Source organism: Halichoerus grypus, chromosome 2 (assembly GCF_964656455.1).
Source record: "Halichoerus grypus chromosome 2, mHalGry1.hap1.1, whole genome shotgun sequence".
In the NCBI taxonomy this organism is placed as follows: Eukaryota; Metazoa; Chordata; class Mammalia; order Carnivora; family Phocidae; genus Halichoerus; species Halichoerus grypus.
Window position 1 is genome coordinate 111,704,708 of NC_135713.1, and position 23,305 is coordinate 111,728,012.

Consider the following 23,305-nt stretch of genomic DNA (forward strand, 5'->3'; position numbering starts at 1 on the left):
CTTTTGTATAACCAGAGTAATGACTTCCAAAATATTCTGGTCATTTTTTTTCCCCCCAATTTTTTCATTATTTCCTCCCCTAGGCCTTTATATCAGTACTTGTAGTAAAGTCTTAGTTCCATAACAATTATCTAAGCCCTCTGTGGAGTAGAAGTAATCCAATGTCTCTGGGTCTAATTCAGACCTTCTAGAGGCTCTATTTGTGGAAGCAAACTTCAGAGATACCAGCTGGGCCAGTCTATTCCTGAATGGACATTGTTTGCCTGGAAATTAAGTCAACATTGTACACCAAGTTGAATACCTCTTGTTAACTGACAGTGAGATGACTCTAGTAAAAGTATATAAACAGTGATCTAGAATTAACAGTAAGGCATGGCCATTTTTTTTTTTTTTTTTATTTGACAGAGAGATAGAGATCACAAGTAGGCAGAGAGGCAGGCAGAGAGAGAGGGGCAAGCAGGCTCCCCGCCAAGCAGAGAGCCCAATGCGGGGCTCGATCCCAGGACCCTGAGATCATGACCTGAGCCGAAGGCAGACGCTTAACCAACTGAACCACCCAGACACCCCAAAACATGACCATTTTTAGTGAATGTATGTATATATCCAGGCTCATTTCCTGAGAATTACAAAATTATTTTTCTTAAAAGGCGTTTAAGGGAAGAACAATGTGAAACCACATGTCTCAGGATTTTACGGAGTTGTGCCTTTTTATTTCTGAAAATTTCCTCATTTATCTTAATATTTTTATTCTAAAATGGGGAAGGGAAGAAAATTATTTGACTGCCAACATCTCCTAGATCCTTGTTAATAAAAATGTGGCCTGCACAGGCCAGCAATATTGGCATCACTGAGAACTTACTAAAAATGCAGAATCTCAGTCCTTACTCCAGACCTACTGAATCATAATCTGTATTTAACAACATCCCTGTGTCAGTCACAGGAAAATTTAAGTTTGAAAAGCACTGCCCTACGCCTGGGTGCTGGGTGGCTCATCAGGCTCTCTGCTTAGCAGGGAGTCTGCTTCTCCCTCTCCCTCTGCAACCCCTCCCCCCCCCCGTTCATGCTCACTCTCTTGCTTTCTCTCTCTATTTCAAATAAATATATAAAATCTTAAAAAAAAAAAAAAGAGAAAGAAAGAAAGAACGAAAGAAAGAAAGAAAAACACTGCCCAACATTACTGCCAAAGTATGGAATCCAATTCTCCATTTTGTCTGTAACTCTCTAGAATTTGCAACTTCTTTTTTTTTTTTTTAAAGATTTTATTTATTTATTTGAGAGAGAGAATGAGAGAGAGAGCATGAGAGGGGTGAGGGTCAGAGGGAGAAGCAGACCCCCCGCTGAGCAGGGAGCCCGATGCGGGACTCGATCCCGGGACTCCAGGATCATGACCTGAGCCGAAGGCAGTCGCTTAACCAACTGAGCCACCCAGGCGCCCTAGAATTTGCAACTTCTTAACCTCTAGCTTCTAATCCTGCCTCCTGTAACTTTCAGTTTTCACTTTTTCTGAACTTTGCTAGCCATCATGGTTTATCTCCTGCCTGATGCAGACATGGTCCTTTCCCTTTTTTCTTTTTACTACCTTGAAGAAGATAATATAACTCAGACCCAGGAGGATTAAGGGTAAAAGAGAAGGCAGCAGACCCATTTCTATATATGCCTTTTTATCTCTCAGAAATAGTTGTTTCCAAAGCCACACAAGGCATAGCATTCAAGACATTTTTTACCCACAAGCTACCACCAATTATATGCATAGAGAAGGACTCAAAACTTTTTCTTTTTGTACCAGTCCATATCCTGTCTACCTACTGAGGTTCAATATTCCATTGCTTCCTTGACATCTTCCCTAACTATTCTAGTCCCTGTTAATTTTTTGTCATTCCTGCAGTACAGTATCTCACAATTTTTTTCTCTCTTCTAGCCTTATCTAATTTCTTCATATGTCTTCCAAATGGAATTTAAGCTTCTTAAAGTTGTGGACTGTATTTTTTTTTCTTGAACACTAAACCTAGCACCGAGTTGTAGATTTACATAGTAGGTGCTAAATATAAAAGATAGTTGAAGGACACCTGTGTGGTTCAGTCCGTTAAGCCTCCAACTTTTCATCTCAGCTCAAGTCTTAATCTCAGGGTCATGAATTCAAGCTCTGCACTGGGCTGCATGCTGGGCGTGGAGCCTACTTAGAAAAAAAGGGGCCGCCTGGGTGGCTCAGTCAGTTAAACGTCCGACTCTTGGTTTTGGCTCAGGTCATGAACTCAGGGTCATGAGATGGAGCCCCATGGGGGGCTCTGTGCTCAGCGCAGAGTCTCCTTGAGATTCTCTCCTTCTTCCTCTGCCTTTCCCCCCCACTCACATGTGAAAGAAAGGAAAGAAAGAAAGGAAAAGAAAAGAAAAAGAAAGAAAGAAAGAAAGAAAGAAAGAAAGAAAGAAAGAAAGAAAGAAAGAAAGAAAGAAAAAGAAAGAAAGAAAGAAAGAAAGAAAGAAAGAAAGAAAGAAAGAGAAAGAAAGAAAGAAAGAAAGAAAGAAAGAAAGAAAGAAAAGAAAAGAAAGAAAAAGAAAGAAAATCTTTAAAAAAGAGAAAAGATCGTTGATTTATACCAGTCAGCTCCTATGTTTTTAACTACTATACTACTATATATGGGACTACTACATATTCCAAAGGACTGTTCTCAGGGAGATGGGCAGAATTCTATCTGGAGACTAATTTTTTTCCCCTCTCTAGGGAGGTAGAATTCAGAAGATATGTATGGGAGGTAAGGTGAGAGCTATGTGTATAAGAAAATGTATCTGTTCAGTCATTTTGTGTGTCTTCAGCCTCTCTTGGTTCCTATCCTTTTGTTTATATATTCCATCCTTACAAATCCTTGCTTTGCCTTTCCTTAGGCTATGTTAGCTCACTTTTTACTTCTGCTTTTTAAATGCTTTTAAGTATATATCTCCTTTCTTTACCTTGTATTGATGTGTCATTTCTTTATAGTTTGAGTTCCCTACCTCTTGGCTAAAACCACCCTCACAGAGGAGTTCAGTGGCCACTTGATTCTTGAAATTCCCCTCACTTAAGACCCAGATTTCCTCCATCTAGAATTCTTTAATCTCACTCTTTGCTGACTCTTCTTTCTTTCTCATGAAAATGAAGAGAAAAATATTTTGATAGTTGCATATTTTAGGAATTCATTGTCATTTCACATGAACATTTTATTGCTCTTATTCTTTAAACTCTTGGTTCTGGGGCGCCTGGGTGGCTCAGTCATTAAGCGTCTGCCTTCGGCTCGGGTCATGATCCCAGGGTCCTGGATCGAGCCCTGCATCGGGCTCCCTGCTCAGCAGGAAGCCTGCTTCTCCCTCTCCCACTCCCCCTGCTTGTGTTCCCTCTCTCGCTGTGTCTCTCTCTGTCAAATAAATAAATAAAATCTTAAAAAAAAAATAAACTCTTGGTCCTTTAGATTTTCTACTACATTTGGAAAGGGTTTTTTATATTCATTAATCAGGGATACATGCTATTTGTTTGTTCATGATATTTAGAATTGTGTCTAGAGTCAGGTACTCTGATACTTAGAAAATATCCTACTTTACACATTTACTGGTTGTAGCGTTTCTCTTATAACATTTCTTCTTTTACTAGATTGCCCCAGATCATGTAGTTCCAGCTCCAGAAGAGTGCTATGTATATAGTCCATTGGGTTCTGCTTATAAACTGCAAAGTTACACTGAAGGATACGGCAAAAACACCAGTTTAGTAACCATGTGAGTAAAACTTGTTTTTGGAGCGTAACTTAAACTATATGTTAATGAAAATTCATGGTTATTTTAATTTTTGTCTTAATTAAAATGTTTAAAGAGTCAAACTCCATATTTTTACTGCTACTATTCTGTGTTTTCAGTTTTATGATTTGGAATACCATGATGGGAACATCTATATTAAGTATTCCTTGGGGCATAAAACAGGTAATACAATTTTTCAGCTTTTCCACACTTTTTGCCTGAATTTTTTTCTCTTTATTTGTAAGTTTTACAATAGAGGTTTTAATAAGTCTATACAACATTTATTAAAGAAAATAATTATATTTAGTTTTATATCATCAGGTTTTTATCATAATTGTTTAGGGTATGGTAACATAATATAGTTGCATATGAATTTATTCTAACATGATGATATATGTTGTTTTATGTTTGTATTTTTAAACAGGCTGGCTTTACTACTGGAATGTGTGTCATCATGCTGATGGGCATTTTAACACTTTATTGCTGCTACAGAGTAGTGAAATCACGAGCTATGATATGTAAGAGTTTGCCATGGTGAAAACAGAGTAACAGTTTGGGTATTAATAAGTATATCCTATTGAAGTAGATCACTAATGTGTACATTCCACATGTGTGTTAACTATTTTGTGCCTAATGATTTACTTCTCTAATTCATAGCATTCAGCTGAACTGATATATCAATGAATTAGTGACTACCTTTGAAATTCAGAGAGGTTTGTAGTTCTTTGCAGAATGCATTTACTTTGATGCTGATTTCCTTATAAGAAAAAGTATTAAGGTCATATTTTTAAAATAAAGTCTTTTCCAGAACTAAATTGAAAATTCTATGATTCTGGGGTGCCTGGGTGGGTTGGTCAGTTAAATGTCGGACTCTTGATTTCGGCTCAGGTCATGATCTCAGGGTCCTGGGATCCAGCCCTACATCAGGCTCCTCACTCAGCAGGGAGTCAGCTCGAGGATTGTCTCTCTCCCTCTCCCTCTCCCTGTGCCCCTCCCCCTGCGCTCACTCTCTCTCAAATGAATAAATCTTTAAAAAAAAAAAAGAAAAGAAAATTCTATGATTCTTATCAGGTAATGGTGACTTTTGATCTATCCTCTACCAAGAGATCTAAATGTTGGAATCTCCTAAAAGTAGAAAATGTAACAGAAAAATATGAAAATATGAATGTGTCCTTTTCGGTGAATTCACAAAGCTTAATAATACATTGCCTCTACTCATCTCTACAAATTCTGCATCAGGGAAATACCTTTTTAGATTCTTTTAAAGTAATTTAGGACCTAAATAGACCTACATTATTTCAGTGAATCTTAGCAATTTTGAATCAAGAGATCAGGCTTTGTCTTCAATTTTTTTTTTTTTTTTTTTTTGGGTCTCTATTAAGCAATGGTGTATTTTCTCTTAATTGTATTATTTGTTCTTATCTCTTCCCATTTATCCTCAAGTCCCTTGGTGCTCTTATAGATCTGCTAAGTTCTTTGTATGATGTAGGCATTAGCCCTTTATCCATTATTTCTTGTCAATTTTCTTTTCCATTCAACATTTGAATGGCTTTTGTATTATATAAGTTTGTCTATATCTACCTATCTTTTCCACTGTAATTTCTGTTTCTTCATTTGATAGAAAAGAATAACCCTTCAAGGTCTATTTTTATATTGTCGTCTAACTTTTCTGTTATTTAATTTTTGAATTCTTAGCTCAGTTGTCTGAAATTGGCATGTGGTATAAAGTATGACTCAGGAAAACTTTCCTCCATATGTTATTTAAGTATGCCAAATATTATTGGATAATATCTTCTGACTCTTACTCATGATTTGCTTAGCCTTGATTTATTGTTTGTTGTTATTAATTACAACATATTATACTATAATCTGTTTCTTTTATTATCTGTACTGTTTTGTTGACCTACAATTTTTTTTATGTGTTTATAATGTTTTAATTTCTGTTATGTCATTCTCTGGTTTAATATCTGGTGGTGGAATATTCTTAATATTTTGCTAAATATTTTGAGTTAATTGGGGGAACACAGATTATGATTATGGGATATATGAGTAACATCTAATTTTATTCTTTCTCTTATTTTTATCTAGCATCAGTGGATACCACTACCTGGGAATATCCAGATGTCTGCAGATACTATTTTGGCTCCTTTGGACAGTGGTCGAGTCTCCTTTTCTCCTTGGTATCTCTCATTGGAGCAATGATAGTTTATTGGGTGCTTATGTCTAATTTTCTTTTTAATACTGGAAGGTTTATTTTTAGTAAGTATCCATATCATATGCTTTAACAGTAGTTACTTTTAGATACAGTAACTACTGCAGTGTTTTAGTTTCAGCCTTAAATTCTGGACTTGGGATAAATAAAGCAAAGAGTCATTTGTAATTCTAGAAAATATAGTTGATTCAGTTTGTTTTAATATCATAGATATACTTTTATCCATTTATGAACTCTGTGTGTATTTGTGCTTTATGTGTAAAAAGAATAAGGGGTGTTTTTGTTTTTTTTTTTTCCTCCTAGGCACAGATTTCCCCCCCATTGGGGTCATTATCCTATCCATTGAAAAAACATGATCTATGCTTATACCCACTCCCCGCCTCAGTTAACTATTATTATATACACAGTTCTCTTTTTTAGATAGAATATACATTCATAGAAACACATAAATCTTAGCCATGCGATTTTGATGAATATATCCATGTAACCCACACCTCTTTCATGAAACCATTCCATCTTCCTAGAAAGTAGTGATATACTTTTTAATTATAAAAATTCAAATTATTTGTTGCTATTATAAAATAACCTAATAAATTTTGGAATCTTTGTCTTGAATCTAGCAGATGTGTTGAACTCTTATTGATTCTAATTTTGTAGATTCACTTTGGATTTTATGTTTAGATAGTTATATTTCCATGAGTAATGAAAACTTCCTGTCCAGTTACTACTTTAAGTGATTCATACATATATACATACATTTATATTTGTATACAGATACCCTTATATTTATTTATATATATATATATATATATATATATATATATATATACACAATTTATACATGTTTATATGTAGACATGCTTATCTTTTTTAAAGTATAAAGTTATGTAGATGTAGTGCTGGTAGACATCCTTATATTGTTCCTATGGAAATCTTTCCCCATTAAATATTAAGTTTGTTGTGGGATATTGGTTATACCCTTTAGCAATTTAAAGATGTTCCTGCCTATTATTTTCTGAAGAATTTTATTAATGTGTACTGTATTTTATCAGACACTTAATACTCTACATCCCTTGGGATGATCATAAGTCTTTTTTATTTGTTTTATTATTTTTTTTTTTAGAAAGAGAGTGTGAGCAGGGTGGGGTGAGGCAGAGGGACAGGGAGAGAAAGAACGCTAAGCAGGCTCCACGCCCAGCACAGAGCCCCACACGGGGCTCAATCTCACGACCCTGAGGTCATGACCTGAACTGAAACCAAGAGTCAAATGTTTGACTGACTGAGCCACCCAGGCAACCCAATCTTTTCTCCCTTAAACTGTTAATATGGTAAAGTATATGAATATATTTTTATTTAAATCATTCTTATATTCTGAGATAAACTTAGTTTAGCAGTCACGATGTCTGTTTTTTAATTTCTTACTGGATTCAGTTTACTCTCGAGAGGAGTGGGGTTACTATTTTATTTAGAACCTTTGTGTCTTTTCAAAAGAGATATTAGCCTATAGTCTGTTTGTTTTGTTTTGTTTTTCTCATACTGTCCTTGTTGAGCCTTGGTATATTAGGCTGCTGTAACAAATTACCATAAACTGTTTGGCTTAAAGCAAGAGAAGTTTATTCTCTCACAGTCCTGGTGACTAGAAGTCCAAAACTGAAGTGTCACTAGGGAAGAAGACTCCTTCCTTGCCTCCTCCTAGCTTCTGATGATTGATTGTTGGCAATCCTTGTCATTCCTTGGCTTGTGGCTGCATCACCCAATTTCTGCCTGTCTTCACATGGCCATCTCCCCTCAGTGTGTCTTAGTGCACATTTTTCTCTCCTTATTAAAGCTATCAGTCATTGAATTTAGGGCCTGCCCTAACCTGTATGACCTCATCTTAATTTGATTATTTCCATAAAGACCCTATTTCCAAATAAGGTCACATTCTAAGGTTCCTGTGGACATGGATTTGGGGGGACAATATTCACCTTATCATACTTGGTGTCAGGGTTTTACTAGCCTTATTTGAGTCTTTGGCATCAGGAAATAAAGATTGATCACCTCCAATCTTATCACTAATAACCCTTGAAGATACTACAAAAACCTAGAGCACTACTCTACTGCTTTTATCTTGAGAAGCATACAGTGGAGGTGAATAATTCACATACTTAATTTACTTTATGACCTGAAAATCTAATCCAGCATTTTTTATCATCTCATTTAACTTTCACATTGAACCCTTTTTTTAAGGGTTACCAAGGTTATAAAAGATTAACATCAAACAGAATAACTTCAGTCTAACAAGAAACACATTCTTACCCATTCTCTCATTAACTATAGAATGATTTGAATGCTCAGGTATCTGCACATGCTTTTTTTTTTTTTTTTTTTTAATTTCAAGCAGTCAGATACTTTTTTTTTTCAAATTTTTATTTAAATTCTAGTTAGCATATAGTGTAATATTGGTTTCAGGAGCAGAATTTAGTGATTCATCACTTACATATAACATCCAGTGATCATCATAACAAGTGTCCTCCTTAATACCCATCACCCATTTAGCCCATCCCCCACCCACTTCCCTCCATCAACCCTCAGTTTGTTCCCTATTGTTAAGAGTCTCTTATGGGTTGCTTTCCTCTCTTTTTTTTTTTCCTTCCCCATGTTCATCTGTTTTGTTTTTTAAATTCCACATATAAGTAAAATTATATGGTATTTGTCTTTCTCTGACTAACTTAATTTGCTTAGTGTAATACACTCTAGCTCCATCCACATCATTGCAAATGGCAAGCTGTCATTCTTTTTGATGGCTAATATTCCAGTAATATGTATACATACATATATGTATGTATGTATGTATACACCACATCTTCTTTTTCCACTCATCAGTTAATGGACCTTTAGGCTGTTTCCATAGTTTGGCTATTGTTGATAATGCTGCTATAAATATTGGGGTGCATGTACCCCTTAGAATCTGTATTTTTGTATCCTTTGGGTAAATACCTAGTAGTGCAATTGCTGGGTTGTAGGGTAGCTCTATTTTCAACTTTTTGAGGAACCTCCATACTGTTTTCCAGAGTGGCTGCACCAGTTTGCATTCCCACCAACAGTGTAAGAGGCTTCGCCTTTCTCCACATCCTGGCCAACCTCTGTTGTTTCCTGTGCTGTTAATTTTAGCCATTCTGACCGGTGTGAGGTGGTATCTCATTGAGGTTTTGATTTGTATGTCCCTGATGATGAGTGATGTGGAGCATCTTTCCATGTGTCTGTTAGCCATCTGGATATCTTCTTTGGAAAAATGTCTGTTCATGTCTTCTGCCCATTTCTTGACTGGATTATTTGTTTTTTAGGTATTGAGTTTGATGGGTTTTGGATACTAACCTGTTACCAGATATGTCACTTGCACATATCTTCTCCCATTCTGCATGTGCTTTTTACTTTGCTACTTCCTTTAGTGTAACTTAGTGGCACATGTGAGCAATAATTACTACATAATCTTCAGTCTATAAAAGCATATATAATACTTTGTAAAAGCTTTAAGTGATTCTCCAGCTAAGTGTTGCTGTTATAAGTGTTGGTTTTCCCCTTCTGCAGGCTTTAGAACTTTATATAAGTAACTATACTTATATCAATTAGTGTGAATAGAAGAAAAAAATTGTACACTTTATCTTGATTTCGGGCTTTAACTAAATTCTGCCGTGTGGGTAGATTTCTTTTTCTTTAAATCTTCAATCATGTAAAAATTTTCCATAGTGGGAACAGTGAAGCCAATGACATCATTCCTGTAAGTAGAGGAAGCTGAAAATGGTGAAGCTCTGTTAACAATGAAGCAGTCTTGGTTCAGTGTACTAGGTAGTATTACCACACAGTAGATCTTAAAAGATTTTATAGATCAAAGATTTTAGGGGGTGATTGAATAAGCATCTTTATTTTGGTATTAAACTGTATTTTTTCTTTTAATTTTTAGATTTTATTCATCACATTAATGACACGGATGCTGTACTGAGTACCAATGATAGCAACCCAGGTGAGTAGTTTGAAATTTAAAGTTTAGCTTGTTTTTTTATTTTCCACTTTGCTTCAAAAGGAATTTAAGGTAGAACATATTGCTTTATTTTAGGTAAATAATTAGTGCAACATCATTACCATTATGTTAACTGAGCCACTATGAAATTGATGACAACCAATGTGTTTCAAAAAAAAACAAACTCCATAAAAGGTTGTATTAACGTGAGCTAAACAAGATTGAGTTCATATTATACAATTCACAATTGTAGCTCCATCTATAGAATCCATGTTTGCCTATGAATAGTCAATACATATTTTTAAGAGTTCGTGTCTTTGCTAATTGTTTTGGAAGTCTAGAAGCATAGTTCTCAGGTTGTTAACTTTTTTAGACAATTTACTGTATTATTTACTAATATTTAAGATATACAAATCTATATCCTGTGAAATAATTTCCTAATAATGAAAAAAGGTTAGTAAATGCAGAAAAATAAATTGAAGGCCAGGCAAAAAAAGAAAATCTTAATTTCTTAGAAAAGTTTCCTTTAATTAATTTGTTAAAAATAAATCTTTGTGGCTTGTGGTTTTATCCATTATGGCAGTCATGAGGAAATGAATGTAAAAGCTAATGTAGGGGCACCTGGGTGGCTCAGTAGGTTAAGCGTCTGCCTTCAGTTCGGGTCGTGATCTCAGGGTCCTGTGATAGAGCCCCGAGTGAGGCTCCCTGCTCAGCAGGGCGTCTGCTTCTCCCTCTGCCTCTCCCTCTCACTTGTTCTCTCTTTCTCTCAAATAAATAGATAAAATCTTTAAAAAAAAAAGTAAAAGCTAATGTAACCTTCTTAACAGTTATACTGTTAACCTTTAACATCACCTAAAGCTTTATGTATTAATGATTTAGATTTTAGAGTATTAGATTTCAGAAATACTAATGTATCTTTACATTATGTATTTAGATTTATGTGTTTAGATTTCAGAGATACTAAATTGATATCCTTTTGATGAACACATTGATCAATGAGAAGAAAATTCATTCTATATATATATATTTTTTTTTTTTTTAAGATTTATTTATTTATTTAAGAGAGAGAAAGCACACTGCCAGGGGGAGGGGCAGAGATCAAGCCCGACGAGGGGCTCCATCCCACCACCCTGAGATCACAGCCTGTTCCAAAACCAAGAGTTACCGCTCAACCAACTGCGCCACCCAGATGCCCCTCAACATATATGTATTAAGCCTCTTATATGTCAGGAACTATTCTAGGCTCTGGGGATATAATGAACAGACAAAAGTCTCTCCTCTCTTAAAGCAAACCTTTCAATGTTTACTATTCAGTGTCTTACTTTGTTCCTTAATTAAACTCATTAACCTGTGTTTTGTTAACACTAGCAAATGAGTGAGTGCAGTACCAGCTTTTCTGTGGACACACAGACACACACACACACACCTTTGAATAATTATATTAACATATTTTGGTATAATTTTAAAACATATTCATAAGTTTCATGATTACACTGATGATTTGGAGAGTACCATCAGCAAAGCAGTTTACTTTGCATTCTTCTCTTTGAATGATGTGTTAAATACTATGAAACAGTCCATCTCAGTTAATGTAAAATTACAGCTGACCTTTATTGGATACTTACTGTGTGCAGGCATTATTCTAAATATTTTACAGCACTTCTGTAAGGTAGATAATGTTAACTTCACTTCTTAGATAGAAAAACCAAAACACAGCGAAGTTAATGACTTGCCCAAGGTTACATAACTACTAAGTGACAGAGTCAAGATTCATTATTTAGCCAGTTTACTTCCACAGCCTGTGCTCTTTACCACTGTAATTATTAGCACAAGAAAAATTCAAGTTAATTTACTTCTGTCCAGACATAGAAGACAAAAGTATATGTTAAAATGCTGACTAAGCAAGAAAATTAAGTGTTTGGCTTTGTGGCATGCCAAATATATAATGGATAGAGAATAAAATTAGAAACAGAACTTAAAATGAATATATCATTTTCTCTTTGACTAGTGATGAGAATGATTGTTACTTATTAGGAGTATTTTTCACCAGCATTAAGAGTTCTTTTTAAAGGGCTGATTATTAGGAAAAGTACTATTATGAAATTAGAAACACAGAATGATTTGTATCCTCTCTCCTAACAGCAGAAATTGCCACTTGAAGATCAGTGTTAGGAAAAATATGTTTTACTCAGTTCCCAGTTCTCTGGATATCATCTAGGCTGTTAGGCTGCTATAATATGTGATAAACTTTCACGAGAATTATTCCAGATTGCTGGAATTCAAGATTCGTAAGCTATAAGCAGTAGTTAGGTTTTGGCAATACCATGTCATCTGTTTCAATGCTGTCCACTTTTTATTCCAAACCCATAGATTTTGTTTATTGTTAAAAGAAATCTGTTCTGAGGCGGCTGGGTGGCTCAGTCAGTTGGGCATCCGACTCTTGACTTTGACTCAGTTCATGATCTCAGGATTGTGAGATTGAGCCCCACATTGGACTCCGCACTGGGTGTGGAGCCTGCTTGAGATTATCTCTCTCCCTCTCCTTTTGCCCCTCCCTGCCTTCTAAAAAGAAAGAAACAAACAAACCTGTTGTTTGGCCTTCGTGTGGGTTATTAGCACAAAGGTAACAATCACCCTGAGTATTTCTTACATTATTGTATAAATAAGATCAAATACCATTTAGTCCAAAATTTTCTCTCTGGCAATGGAACCAAAAGATAGTTGGTAGGATAATTTTATAGCTTCCCATAGAAATTAAGGATATACCTCAGAATTTTCTAAGATTCTTCCACCTTTAATTATTTGTAAGTAAAAGTTCCCTAATGTGTTTAAATATAACCCTCTATTTCAGAAAGCAAAAACTTATTCATGATACAAGTTGAGTTTGGTAGAGCAAGTGTCAGTCTCTGGGGTAGTCATTTTGTATTCTTCGTGGTCTTCTCTAATCTGATGCTTTCTGTTGCAGTGATTTGTCCAAGTCCTGGGAGTGGTGACCATCCTGACAATGGCTCTATGATTTTCTATGCCAATGACACGGGACTCCAGCAGTTTGAAAAGTGGTGGAATAAGTCCAAGACAGTGCCCTTTTACCTCATAGGGCTCCTCCTGCCACTGCTCAATTTCAAATCTCCTTCATTTTTTTCAAAATTTAATATCCTAGGTAAGCTGAGGCACTGTGTCATGGAGCTTCTGTGTAATAGAGTACACACTGGATTCTGTGGAAATATGATCTGGCTAGAGAAAGTTACCTACCAGGCCTGTTCACCTATGTTTAATTTGCTCATTCATATGTCACCTTGCTTTCTGTTTTTTTTTTTTTTTTTTTAAAGATTTTATTTATTTATTTGACAGAGAGAAAGACATAGCGAGAGAGGGAACACAAGCAGGGGGAGTGGGAGAGGGAGAAGCAGGCTTCCCACGGAGCGGGGAGCCCGATGCTGGGCTCGATCCCAGGACCCTGGGATCATGACCTGAGCCGAAGGCAGACGCTTAACGACTGAGCCACCCAGGCGCACCTGCTTTCTGTTTTTTTTGTGGAGTTTGACACAGAGAAAAATGTAGATGACCATTTCAAGTCCAAGTTCTTTTTTTTTTAAATATGAGTTATTAGATTTCCCATTCTATCCTTACTGAACCACTGTTCCTCATTTCTTTGGTGGGTACAACTAGAGGAAACAGATTAAGATTTCAGGAGGAAAGATCCAAATTGTATATTACAGGGATTCTCAATACTAAGGATTGGAAACAGAAGAATTTACTAAGGGAAGTTATGGAATATTTTTTCCTACAGATTCTATTTAAGAGTATAGCACAGAATTATCACCTAGCTTTCAACCTGGGGTGTCATTCTCTAAGTCAACCTAATGAGGTTTATTCTGCTTTTGTTCTCCAGTGCTTTTCCTTTATTGGAATACTATTGCCTCCTTAAAAGAACAGACTTCTTACCGTGAGCCCAGTTTTTCAGAAATTTCTGAAATCACTAAAGAAATTTCACAAATTTCTGCATCATTAAAGGAATGTTTTTGATCCCATCTTCATTTGCAATACTGAACTTTAAGATGGCAAAAGGAACCCCCAATAAAAACTTAGATCTGGTTAACTAAAGATAAGGATAACATTCATAAAAAATTGATTACCCCAAATAAACCATAGGGTTTCACCTCCTCCCTATAGATCTGATCTCCTGGTAGGCAGTGTAGAGTATAAAATAATTAGATTACTCATCACATCAAGGAGTTGGCTTTGGGCGTTTTCAGAAAACCAAAGGAGGAGGTAAGGATATTTCTCTATACCTCTCTGCCTTACAATTGGATTCTGTCCAAGACTGCCGCAGACATACACAGAAAATCAAGCATTGTGGTTATATAAGCTTTGTCCTTTTGTTTTTATCGTTTCTGAATCAGCTAATCTGCAAACGCACAGTGAGCTTATATAACTCGTTTGTGGTTTCCTGATTTGCTTGCCGACTTTCCTATGGAACAGATCTTTAAAAGTTAGCATATAGACTGGTAAAAGTATTTGCTAGAACAATCACCAGACCTGTAACCAAGTTGATTATTCTCTACCCCCTTAAGAATATTTTTGCTTTCGCCCTTTTTTTTTTTTTTGGTACTTTCCCTTTCTTTTAAAACTATAGCTTCTTTACAGAAATTAGTATCTAATTCCTATAGAAAGAAACCTACTTGGATTTCTTGACTCTACTCCATAATGACTGGACTTAATTCTTTAAAAGGAAAACTCTCCAACTTCTAGAATACTAAAAAATCTGAATACCCACTTCACCCTGTGTATGATTACCTATGAATGGAATCTGTAATATTGTCATCTAGCAGGTAGTACTGCCTAGTCAAACCCTTCTCTAGTTACTAGATCAGATTGTTCATGGATTATTTGGCTTATCGCCTTTCTCAAATAGTCTTATGATCCACATTCACTACTTTTCTTTCTTTACTTTCTTATCATATAGTAAACGCTGTAACAGACTTTTCCAGCTTATTCACCATCTCTAATATTTCCAATACAAAGAATAAGAGTCAGTTTCATGTTGTGTTTTTTTTTCTCCTGTATAAGCTTACAGTTTTGTAATGAATTCTTTGCATGTGTCCTCCTCTTAACTGAGCTCTTAAATAAATTAAACAGTTTCGCATTCTTCAATATATGAGCTACCTTCATCTAGTTCTTCTTAGGCCTACTGCATAGTATTTTGCTTTCTGAAAACTCATATTAACTTGTTTCTATTCTTTAGATCCCACCTGGGTTTTAGTGGGCATAATCAACGAGAGTAATAATTTTCCAAACTGTGCTGAGAATATAGAAACAAAGCTTAATTTTAAAATAGTCTGTAAAACATGCAAAGATGATAAATGGTTTCTGAATTTTTTCTCACAGGCACAGTGTCCGTTCTCTATTTGATTTTCCTTGTCACCTTTAAGGCCATACACTTGGGATTTCATTTGGAATTTCACTGGCTTGTGCAAACAGAGTATTTTGTACCAGGTAAGCAGTTTTGGCCAAATAAAAAATCAATAAATTACAAAAATGTGATCTTTTAGCTAACTATTGTTGTTATAAAACAAATAATGTTATTTTTTTTTGATGAGCACTTTTTATTAATGCTATTAAGCTAAAAACAGGAGTGCAGTTAAAATTACTCTGCTTTTCTCTCAGGAGTAACCAAGGCCCTTTGTCATTTCTGCTTGAGAATTAAAGTTCAGTGAAATTATAATGCAATTAAAAAATCAAACTCATTTTCTAGGCTTTTCTGGGGAAGCATACCGCTAGAATTTCAGAAGCTTAGAACATAGTCATTGATTAACATATGTGGATAATACTGTTCATTAACATCAGTGTTCCCCTATGTTTTTTTTTTTTTTAATTGTTTTTCAGGCTAATTAAGATGGTGGTTATTAAGTGTTCCCTCCCTCCTTTTTTCTCTTATGGTTATAACTTGGCAATTATCTTAAGTTTCACCCAAATTCAGTGGATTTGGGATATGATAAAAGCACCATGAAGCAATGAATGGACAATGCTAAATGAGAGAACAGATTAGAAAATGGAAGTGAGTATTATACTAGTATCCTGAAAACTCATAAGGAGAAAGCAGTACAAAATTTTCTTGTTGGTTTAGAAAGACGACTTTCCATTCTTCACCTGTTAATTCAGGTAGTCTAGGATGCAGGTCTAATTAGTATCTGGTGTTACTCTCTGAAGTCAACAATTAGAATTGTCTACCACTCTTTCTGTTTCTTTTGTTACAACATGCCTGGGTTTTCCAAGTGTATCGAGTTGTTTGTTGGAAGTTGTTTGTTACTATGGTTACTTATTTTCAGATCATCTGGGTGCATTAGCTTTGATTTTTTTATTTCTATAAGAAGCCCATATAGGGGCGCCCGGGTGGCTCAGTCGTTAAGCGTCTGCCTTCAGCTCAGGTCATGATCCCAGGGTCCTGGGATCGAGCCCCGCGTCAGGCTCCCTGCTCTGCGGGAAGCCTGCTTCTCCCTCTCCCACTCCCCCTGCTTGTGTTCCCTCTCTCACTGTGTGTCTCTCTCTGTCAAATAAATAAATAAAATCTTAAAAAAAAAAAAAAGAAGCCCATATAGACTAAAAAGTCAGTGTAAATTCAGGATAAAGGAATACTGGAGCCCGAAAAGCATCCTTCTCTTCCATATTATATTTAAAATTGGATCTGAATGAAAATGACCACTTTAAGCTAGTGCTTCCATTCATTGATAAAAATAGTCTAGGATGTCTCTTCTAAAATTAGGTCCATACTGATTTATATTAAGAGTCTTAGTGATAAACGTTTCTGCTAATGATAAGACATGAGAGAAATATGAAAAAAAGTATAAATATTTAGAAGATGGAAAAGAAAACATGTTTTAATATATATTAAGCCATTTATTTCACTTTATTTCATTTCTAAATGATCTGAAGGGAGAATCATGAGGATTAAAGAGGCTTGTGTTTATATTTATGGTCCTGAAGTTAGTTACTTTATTATGAATGAAGAATTTTTTAGGAATCAAAATATGTCATAAATCTTTTTCAGTAAAGGCTAATTAAGAATCAGAGAACTTTGGAGGGTATGAGTCTTTACTGTCCTTGATGAACAGTTCACATAAACTTATAGTTCTGATTGAATCTTTATTTATATACTTTTGTTACAAAAATTTCTTTCTCAATGCAGTGGATCCTATTGCCCTTCTTGCCAGGTAATTGGAAAAGTAGGAAAAACTACTCATGTGTGTTTCATCCTATCCTTTCCTCCCTCCAGGACTTTATTTCTGTAGTTATCCCTTCTTTCTCCTTAATCACGTACCATCAAATATTTCCTTTACTGAACTATTCCTACCAGATAAAAATCTCTCTCTCAGTCTTAAAACAAAAACTCAGATAACTCCACATTCCCCGCTAGCTATTGCTTCCCTTTAAAGAAAAACTCTTTGAAAGAGTTGTCTATTCTCACTCCTTCTACTTCTCCTTCCATTTTGCCTTGAACTCGTGTTTGCTAGGCTTTTGCCCCAGTCACTCCACTGATATCCAGTAACTCCATCTTGGTCAAATCCAGTGACCAGTTCTCACGTCTCTTCCTGCTCAACTTATCAGCAGCATGAGCACATTTGGTTACTCCTTCCATCTTGAAACATTTTCTGAACTTCTAAAACCCTATTTTCTCTTTTTTTTTACTTTTTTTTTATTAACATATAATCTTGATGAAGTTTTTTATCTTGATGAAATCCCAATAGTTCATTTTTGCCCTTGCTTCCGTTGCCTTTGGTGATGTTTCTAGGAAGAAGTTGCTGCAGCTGAGGTCGAAAAGGTTGCTGCTTGTGTTCTCCTCAAGGATTTTGATGGATTCCTATCTCACATTTAGGTCTTTCAACCATTTTGAGTCTATTTTTGTGTGTGGTGTAAGGAAATGGGCCAGTTTCATTCTTCTGCATGTGGCTGTCTGATTTTCCCAACACCATTCGTTGAAGAGACTGTCTTTTTTCCATTGGACATTTTTTCCTGCTTTGTCAAAGATTAGTTGACCATAGAGTTGAGGGTCCATTTCTGGGCTCTCTGTTCTGTTCCATTGATCTATGTGTCTGTTTTTGTGCCAGTACCATACTGTCTTGATGATGACAGCTTTGCAATAGAGCTGGAAGTCCGGAATTGTGATGCCGCCAGCTTTGCTTTTCTTTTTCAACATTCCTCTGGCTATTTGGGGTCTTTTCTGGTTCCATACAAATTTTAGGATCATTTGTTCCATTTCTTTGAAAAAAGTGGATGGTATTTTGATAGGGATTGCATTAAATGTGTAGATTGCTCTAGGTAGCATAGTCATTTTCACAATATTTGTTCTCCAATCCATGAGCATGGAACGTTTTTCCATTTCTTTGTGTCTTCCTCAGTTTCTTTCATGAGTATTCTATAGTTTTCTGAGTGCAGAATCTTTGCTTCTGGTTAGATTTGTTCCTAGGTATCTTATGGTTTTGGGTGCAATTGTAAATGGGATCGACTCCTTAATTTCTCTTTCTTCTGTCTTGTTGGTGTATAGAAATGCAACTGATTTCTGTGCATTGATTTTATATCCTGCCACTTTACTGAATTCCTGTATGAGTTCTAGCAGTTTTGGGGTGGAGTCTTTTGGGTTTTCCACATAAAGTATCATATCTGCAAAAAGTGAGAGTTTCACTTCTTTGCTGATTTGGATGCCTTTTATTTCTTTTTGTTGTCTGATTGCTGTGGCTAGGACTTCTAATACTATGTTGAATAGCAGTGGTGATAGTGGACATCCCTGTCGTGTTCCTGACCTTAGGGGAAAAGCTCTCAGTTTTTCCCCATTGAGAATGATATTCACTGTGGGTTTTTCATAGATGGCTTTTATGATATTGAGGTATGTGCCCTCTATCCCTACACTGTGAAGAGTTTTAATCAAGAAAGGATGCTCTACTTTGTCAAATGCTTTTTCTGCATCTATTCAGAGGATCGTATGGTTCTTGTTCTTTCTTTTATTAATGTATTGTATCACATTGTTTGATTTGTGGATGTTGAACCAACCTTGCAGCCCAGGAATAAATCCCACTTGGTCGTGGTGAATAATCCTTTTAATGTACTGTTCTATCCTATTGGCTAGTATTTTGGTGAGAATTTTTGCATCCATGTTCATCAGAGATATTGGTCTGTAGTTCTCCTTTTTGATGGGGTCTTTGTAAAACCCCATTTTCTCTTGATTCTTCTACATGACTGCTTTCTCACATTCCTGACCAGTTAGTTATGGAGTTATGTAGGGTTTTATTCAAACTACTTTTCTCTCTACCTTTATTCCCTAAGTGATATCATGTAGTCACCTGGCTTTATATACTGTCTATATGGTGACTAGTCCCAGTTTTGTATCTAGGCCAGATCTCTCCACTGAGATCCATCCTTATCTACCTGCCCCTTCTACATCTCCACTTGGACATCCACTAGGTATTTCAAACTTATATTTATGAAAACCAAATATTTGTTTCCATCCTCATCCACCCCCATCCCACCAACCTGCTTAATCTGCTCTTCTCCCAGGTATCTCTATGTCAGAAAGTGGTAGCTCCAATTTTCCACGTGCTCAGGCCCCAAACTTTAGAATCATACTTAATTGTTTTTTTCCCCACCTTCCATATCTGCAAAGCATGTCAGCTATACTTTTTTTTTTTTTTAAAGATTTTATTTATTTAACAGAGAGAGAGACACAGCGAGAGAGGGAACACAAGCAGGGGAGTGGGAGAGGGAGAAGCGAAGCAGGCTTCCCGCTGAGCAGGGAGCCTGATGCGGGGCTTGATCCCAGGACCCTGGGATCATGACCTGAGCCAAAGGCAGACACTTAACGACTGAGCCACCCAGGCACCCCAAAGCGTGTCAGCTGTACTTTTAAAATAAATTGAGAATCTGACTACTTTTTACCATTTCCACCAGAAAGAATTAGTCAAGCTGCTAATCTTTCACCTGGATGATTATAGTAGCCTCTTAACTAGTCTCACCATTTCCACTCCTCCTCCCCCTCTGTAGTTTGTTCCATACCTAGCAACCAGAGTGAGGTTTTTAAAACACCACCTTCAAAAGCCTGGTTTCCCATCTCATTCATCTCATTCAGAATAAAACAAGCCTCTGGGTAACTGGGTGGTTCAGTTGGTTAAGCGTCTGACTTTGACTTAGGTCATGATCTCAGAGTCCTGGGATTGAGCCCAGTGTTGGGCTCCCTGCTGAGCGGGGAGTCTGCTTCTCCCTCTGCCTGCCACTCCCCCTTGCTTGTGCTCACTTTCTTTCTCTCAAATAAATAAATAAAAATCTTTAAATAAATAAATAAAGCAAGCCTCTGTCATAGTCCACAGGTCCTATATGATCTGACTCCTGGCATCCTGTCTGCCGTCATTCCGTTACTTTTCCACTTACTCAGTCCACTCCAGCCACACTGTTTCCCTGCTGTTCCACAAGAATGGCAAGCACACTCCTAGCTCAGAATTCTTGCACTAACTTTTACCTATACATGAAATGCCCTTGTCTTTTCTTAGGTATCCACATGATTATTATCATTAGAGAGGCCTTCCCTGGCTTCCTGCCCACTCCCACTTCATAATGGCTTATTTTTCTTTAGAGCTCTCATCACTACCAAATCTTATATGCAAGTATCCCTGGTTATCTAAATCTATTAAGTTCCTAATTCTAATAATGAGTTGAAATATTAAGGGATATCTATTATTCTAATCTATTTGGTTCTTGAGTTTCAGATAGAAAGTAGCAGAAGTTAAGAAAACAGAGGACTTTCTAAAAATGTTTCTTAATCTACTTGGTTCTTGAATTCAAGAGTGGTATGAATTGAATTCAGTTGGTAAGGAATACCTGTATTTTTTTTAACTTGTGTATCTGTCATCCTTAACAAGAATGTTTTAGCTCGGGCGCCTGGGTGGCTCAGTCATTGGGCGTCTGCCTTCGGCTCAGGTCATGATCCCAGGGTCCTGGAATCGAGTCCCACATCGGGCTCCCTCCTCGGTGGGAAGCCTGCTCTCCCTCTCCCACTCCCACTGCTTGTGTTCCTGCTCTCGCTGTCTCTGTCTCTGTCAAATAAATAAATAAAATCTTTAAAAAAAAAAAGAAGTTTTAGCTCCTGAGAAAAGGGATGTTCTTTGTTTTTGCTTTCTGTACTTCTGTATTACTCTTGTATCCCCAAGGCCTATAATAATTCCGAGGGCATAGTGAGTAGTCCGTAAACAATGTTGAATTAATAAAGGTGTTTATCCCTACTCCCTCCTGAATCTCATTAAAGCAATAGTGAAGAAATAAATATAAAAACAAACACAAAGAGACTATAGATGAGACAACAGCAGACAAGAGACAGCAGTAGATTGTTAGATACTGGAAAACTGGTAGATGGTTAGACTGACAGCAAAGCAGACAAAGCTGAAATTTAAGTACCTGTAGAGAGGGATTCCATCACAAAGGAGAACATTTTAAGCTATACATTGAAACCCTAAGTATTTAGAGGCATTTGGGTCCCTCCGAAAACAAGAGTAAGGAAAAGAGCTTAAAATGGGGAGAATTCTTTGCAAGTTTACATCAGGAATAGGTAGATAGTTAGATTATAAACCCTTTTTCCCCCTCAATCTAGCAAGTGATGGAAGAAACTGAGTTAGGCTCAGAAGTCAGATTCTCCACATACAACAAAGGGTGGGAAAAAGGCTTTAGTCTGAAAATGGAGACTAAGTGAAAGTGTTATTTTGAGTGGTAAGACTCTCCTCTCTCCCTGTACCCCTCCAATTCTCTTTTCTTTACTCTTTGGCTCCCAGAATGCTGACAGCATGGGATAACAGAGGATTCTCCTCTGGAGAAACTGACAAGTCCAAGAGAAAAGACCTAGAGTCTTGGACATTTGGGTTCTACCAAAGAAGTGGCAGGTACTTTGCTTGTATCAGACCATTTAGATGTTTACTAAGTATACATTTTTTTGTGCTTCAATATAAAGCACCAAAGCATATGTGCTTCGATATAAAAAAAAATAGGCAAAGATCACTAGATTTTTGTGGAAAGCCTCTTACATGAAAACAAAACTCAGTCAGGGGGGAAGACCTTGAAAGGAAAAGAGAATAAGAGGGAATAAGAATAAGAAAACTTGCAAAAAATTACCGTCTCAACATGACAAAAGAAAGTGATATATCCATGAAACAGTATTTGGGTGCCAAGGAAGGAAAGAAGGAAGGAGGTTGGTCTTAGAAACCAAAAATATAATAAAAATTAAGAATACAAAGAAAATTTGGAAGATAAAGCCAACTTCCCAAAAAGTAGATTAGGAATCCTGGATAGATGGAAGAAAGGAGGGAGGAAGGAAGGAAGGAAGAAAGGAAGGAAGAAAGAATAGAGAAAAGATAAGAAAATTAAAGCATTAATCCAGGTAGCCTAATAACTAAAAATAGTTCCATGGAATAGAGAGAAAATGAAGTGGGGGAGGAAATTGCCAAAGAAATAATTTAAGAAGTTTCCTGCTAACCAAAGAACATGAGTTTCTAGAGGTACAGGTCCCTAAAATCCACACTGAAGCATATCATCGCAAGATTTCAGAACACCATGGATAAAGAGAAGACCCTGAAAGCTTCTAGGGATGAAGAACAAGTTTACACAAAAAGTCTGGAGTCAGAATAGTCTCAGGCTTTTTAACAACTCCTAAAACTAGAAGACAGAAGAAGTGTCATGAAGGTCTCAGGATAAGTTATTTTAACTTAAAATTCTAAATCCCACCATACCCTAACTCAAGTGTTAGAGTACAATAGATATTTTCAGAAGGTAAAGTCTCACAAAATTTTACCTTCCATGCACTCTTTCTCACAAAAAAAAAAACACAAAAAACCCTGCAGAATGTGTTCCACCAAAAAGCAGTAAATCACAGAATCCTCAGAGTAGTGGTGAAGGGCTATCCTAGGAAACAGCCGTGCAGCAGGCCTAGCAAGCAACCTGCCCAGATCACAGCAGCAGACAGAGGGCCCCAGGAGGCATTTTTTCAAAAGGAAAATGAAATGGAAAAGATTATTTGATGTGTTGTATAGAGTAGGTTTTTTTTTTTAAAGATTTTATTTATTTATTTGACAGAGACACAGCAAGAGGGAACACAAGCAGGGGGAGTGAGAGAGGGAGAAGCAGGCTTCCCGTGGAGCAGGGAGCCCGATGTGGGGCTTGATCCCAGGACCCTGGGATCATGGCCTGAGCTGAAGGCAGACACTTAATGACTGAGCCACCCAAGCGCCCCTTGTATAGAGTAGATTTTTACCATTCTTTTGGAGAGTTTGGGGAAAAATTAGTGTTAAGGAGACAGGCAACCAAAA

At 36.6% G+C, this 23,305-nt stretch overlaps 1 protein-coding gene across 7 annotated transcripts in view; it reads left to right on the plus strand.

The window, feature by feature from the left end:
- Positions 1 to 23,305, plus strand: part of SLC38A9 (solute carrier family 38 member 9) — a 93,543-nt gene that overhangs the window by 41,397 nt on the left and 28,841 nt on the right. For 3 of the 7 annotated variants that reach the window (XR_013445813.1, XM_078067314.1, XM_078067315.1), the window contains 8 exons: positions 2,720 to 2,755; positions 3,620 to 3,741; positions 3,879 to 3,942; positions 4,184 to 4,277; positions 5,848 to 6,018; positions 9,915 to 9,974; positions 12,937 to 13,131; positions 15,360 to 15,467. Coding sequence is in view for 6 of the 7 variants with exons in the window: in XM_078067314.1 (XP_077923440.1) it covers positions 2,720 to 2,755; positions 3,620 to 3,741; positions 3,879 to 3,942; positions 4,184 to 4,277; positions 5,848 to 6,018; positions 9,915 to 9,974; positions 12,937 to 13,131; positions 15,360 to 15,467 (850 nt within the window). In the remaining variant the exon portion in view is untranslated. The remainder of the gene's footprint in view (positions 1 to 2,719; positions 2,756 to 3,619; positions 3,742 to 3,878; positions 3,943 to 4,183; positions 4,278 to 5,847; positions 6,019 to 9,914; positions 9,975 to 12,936; positions 13,132 to 15,359; positions 15,468 to 23,305) is intronic. The other 4 variants (XM_036065688.2, XM_036065691.2, XM_036065690.2 and 1 more) reach the window with 2 other exon arrangements.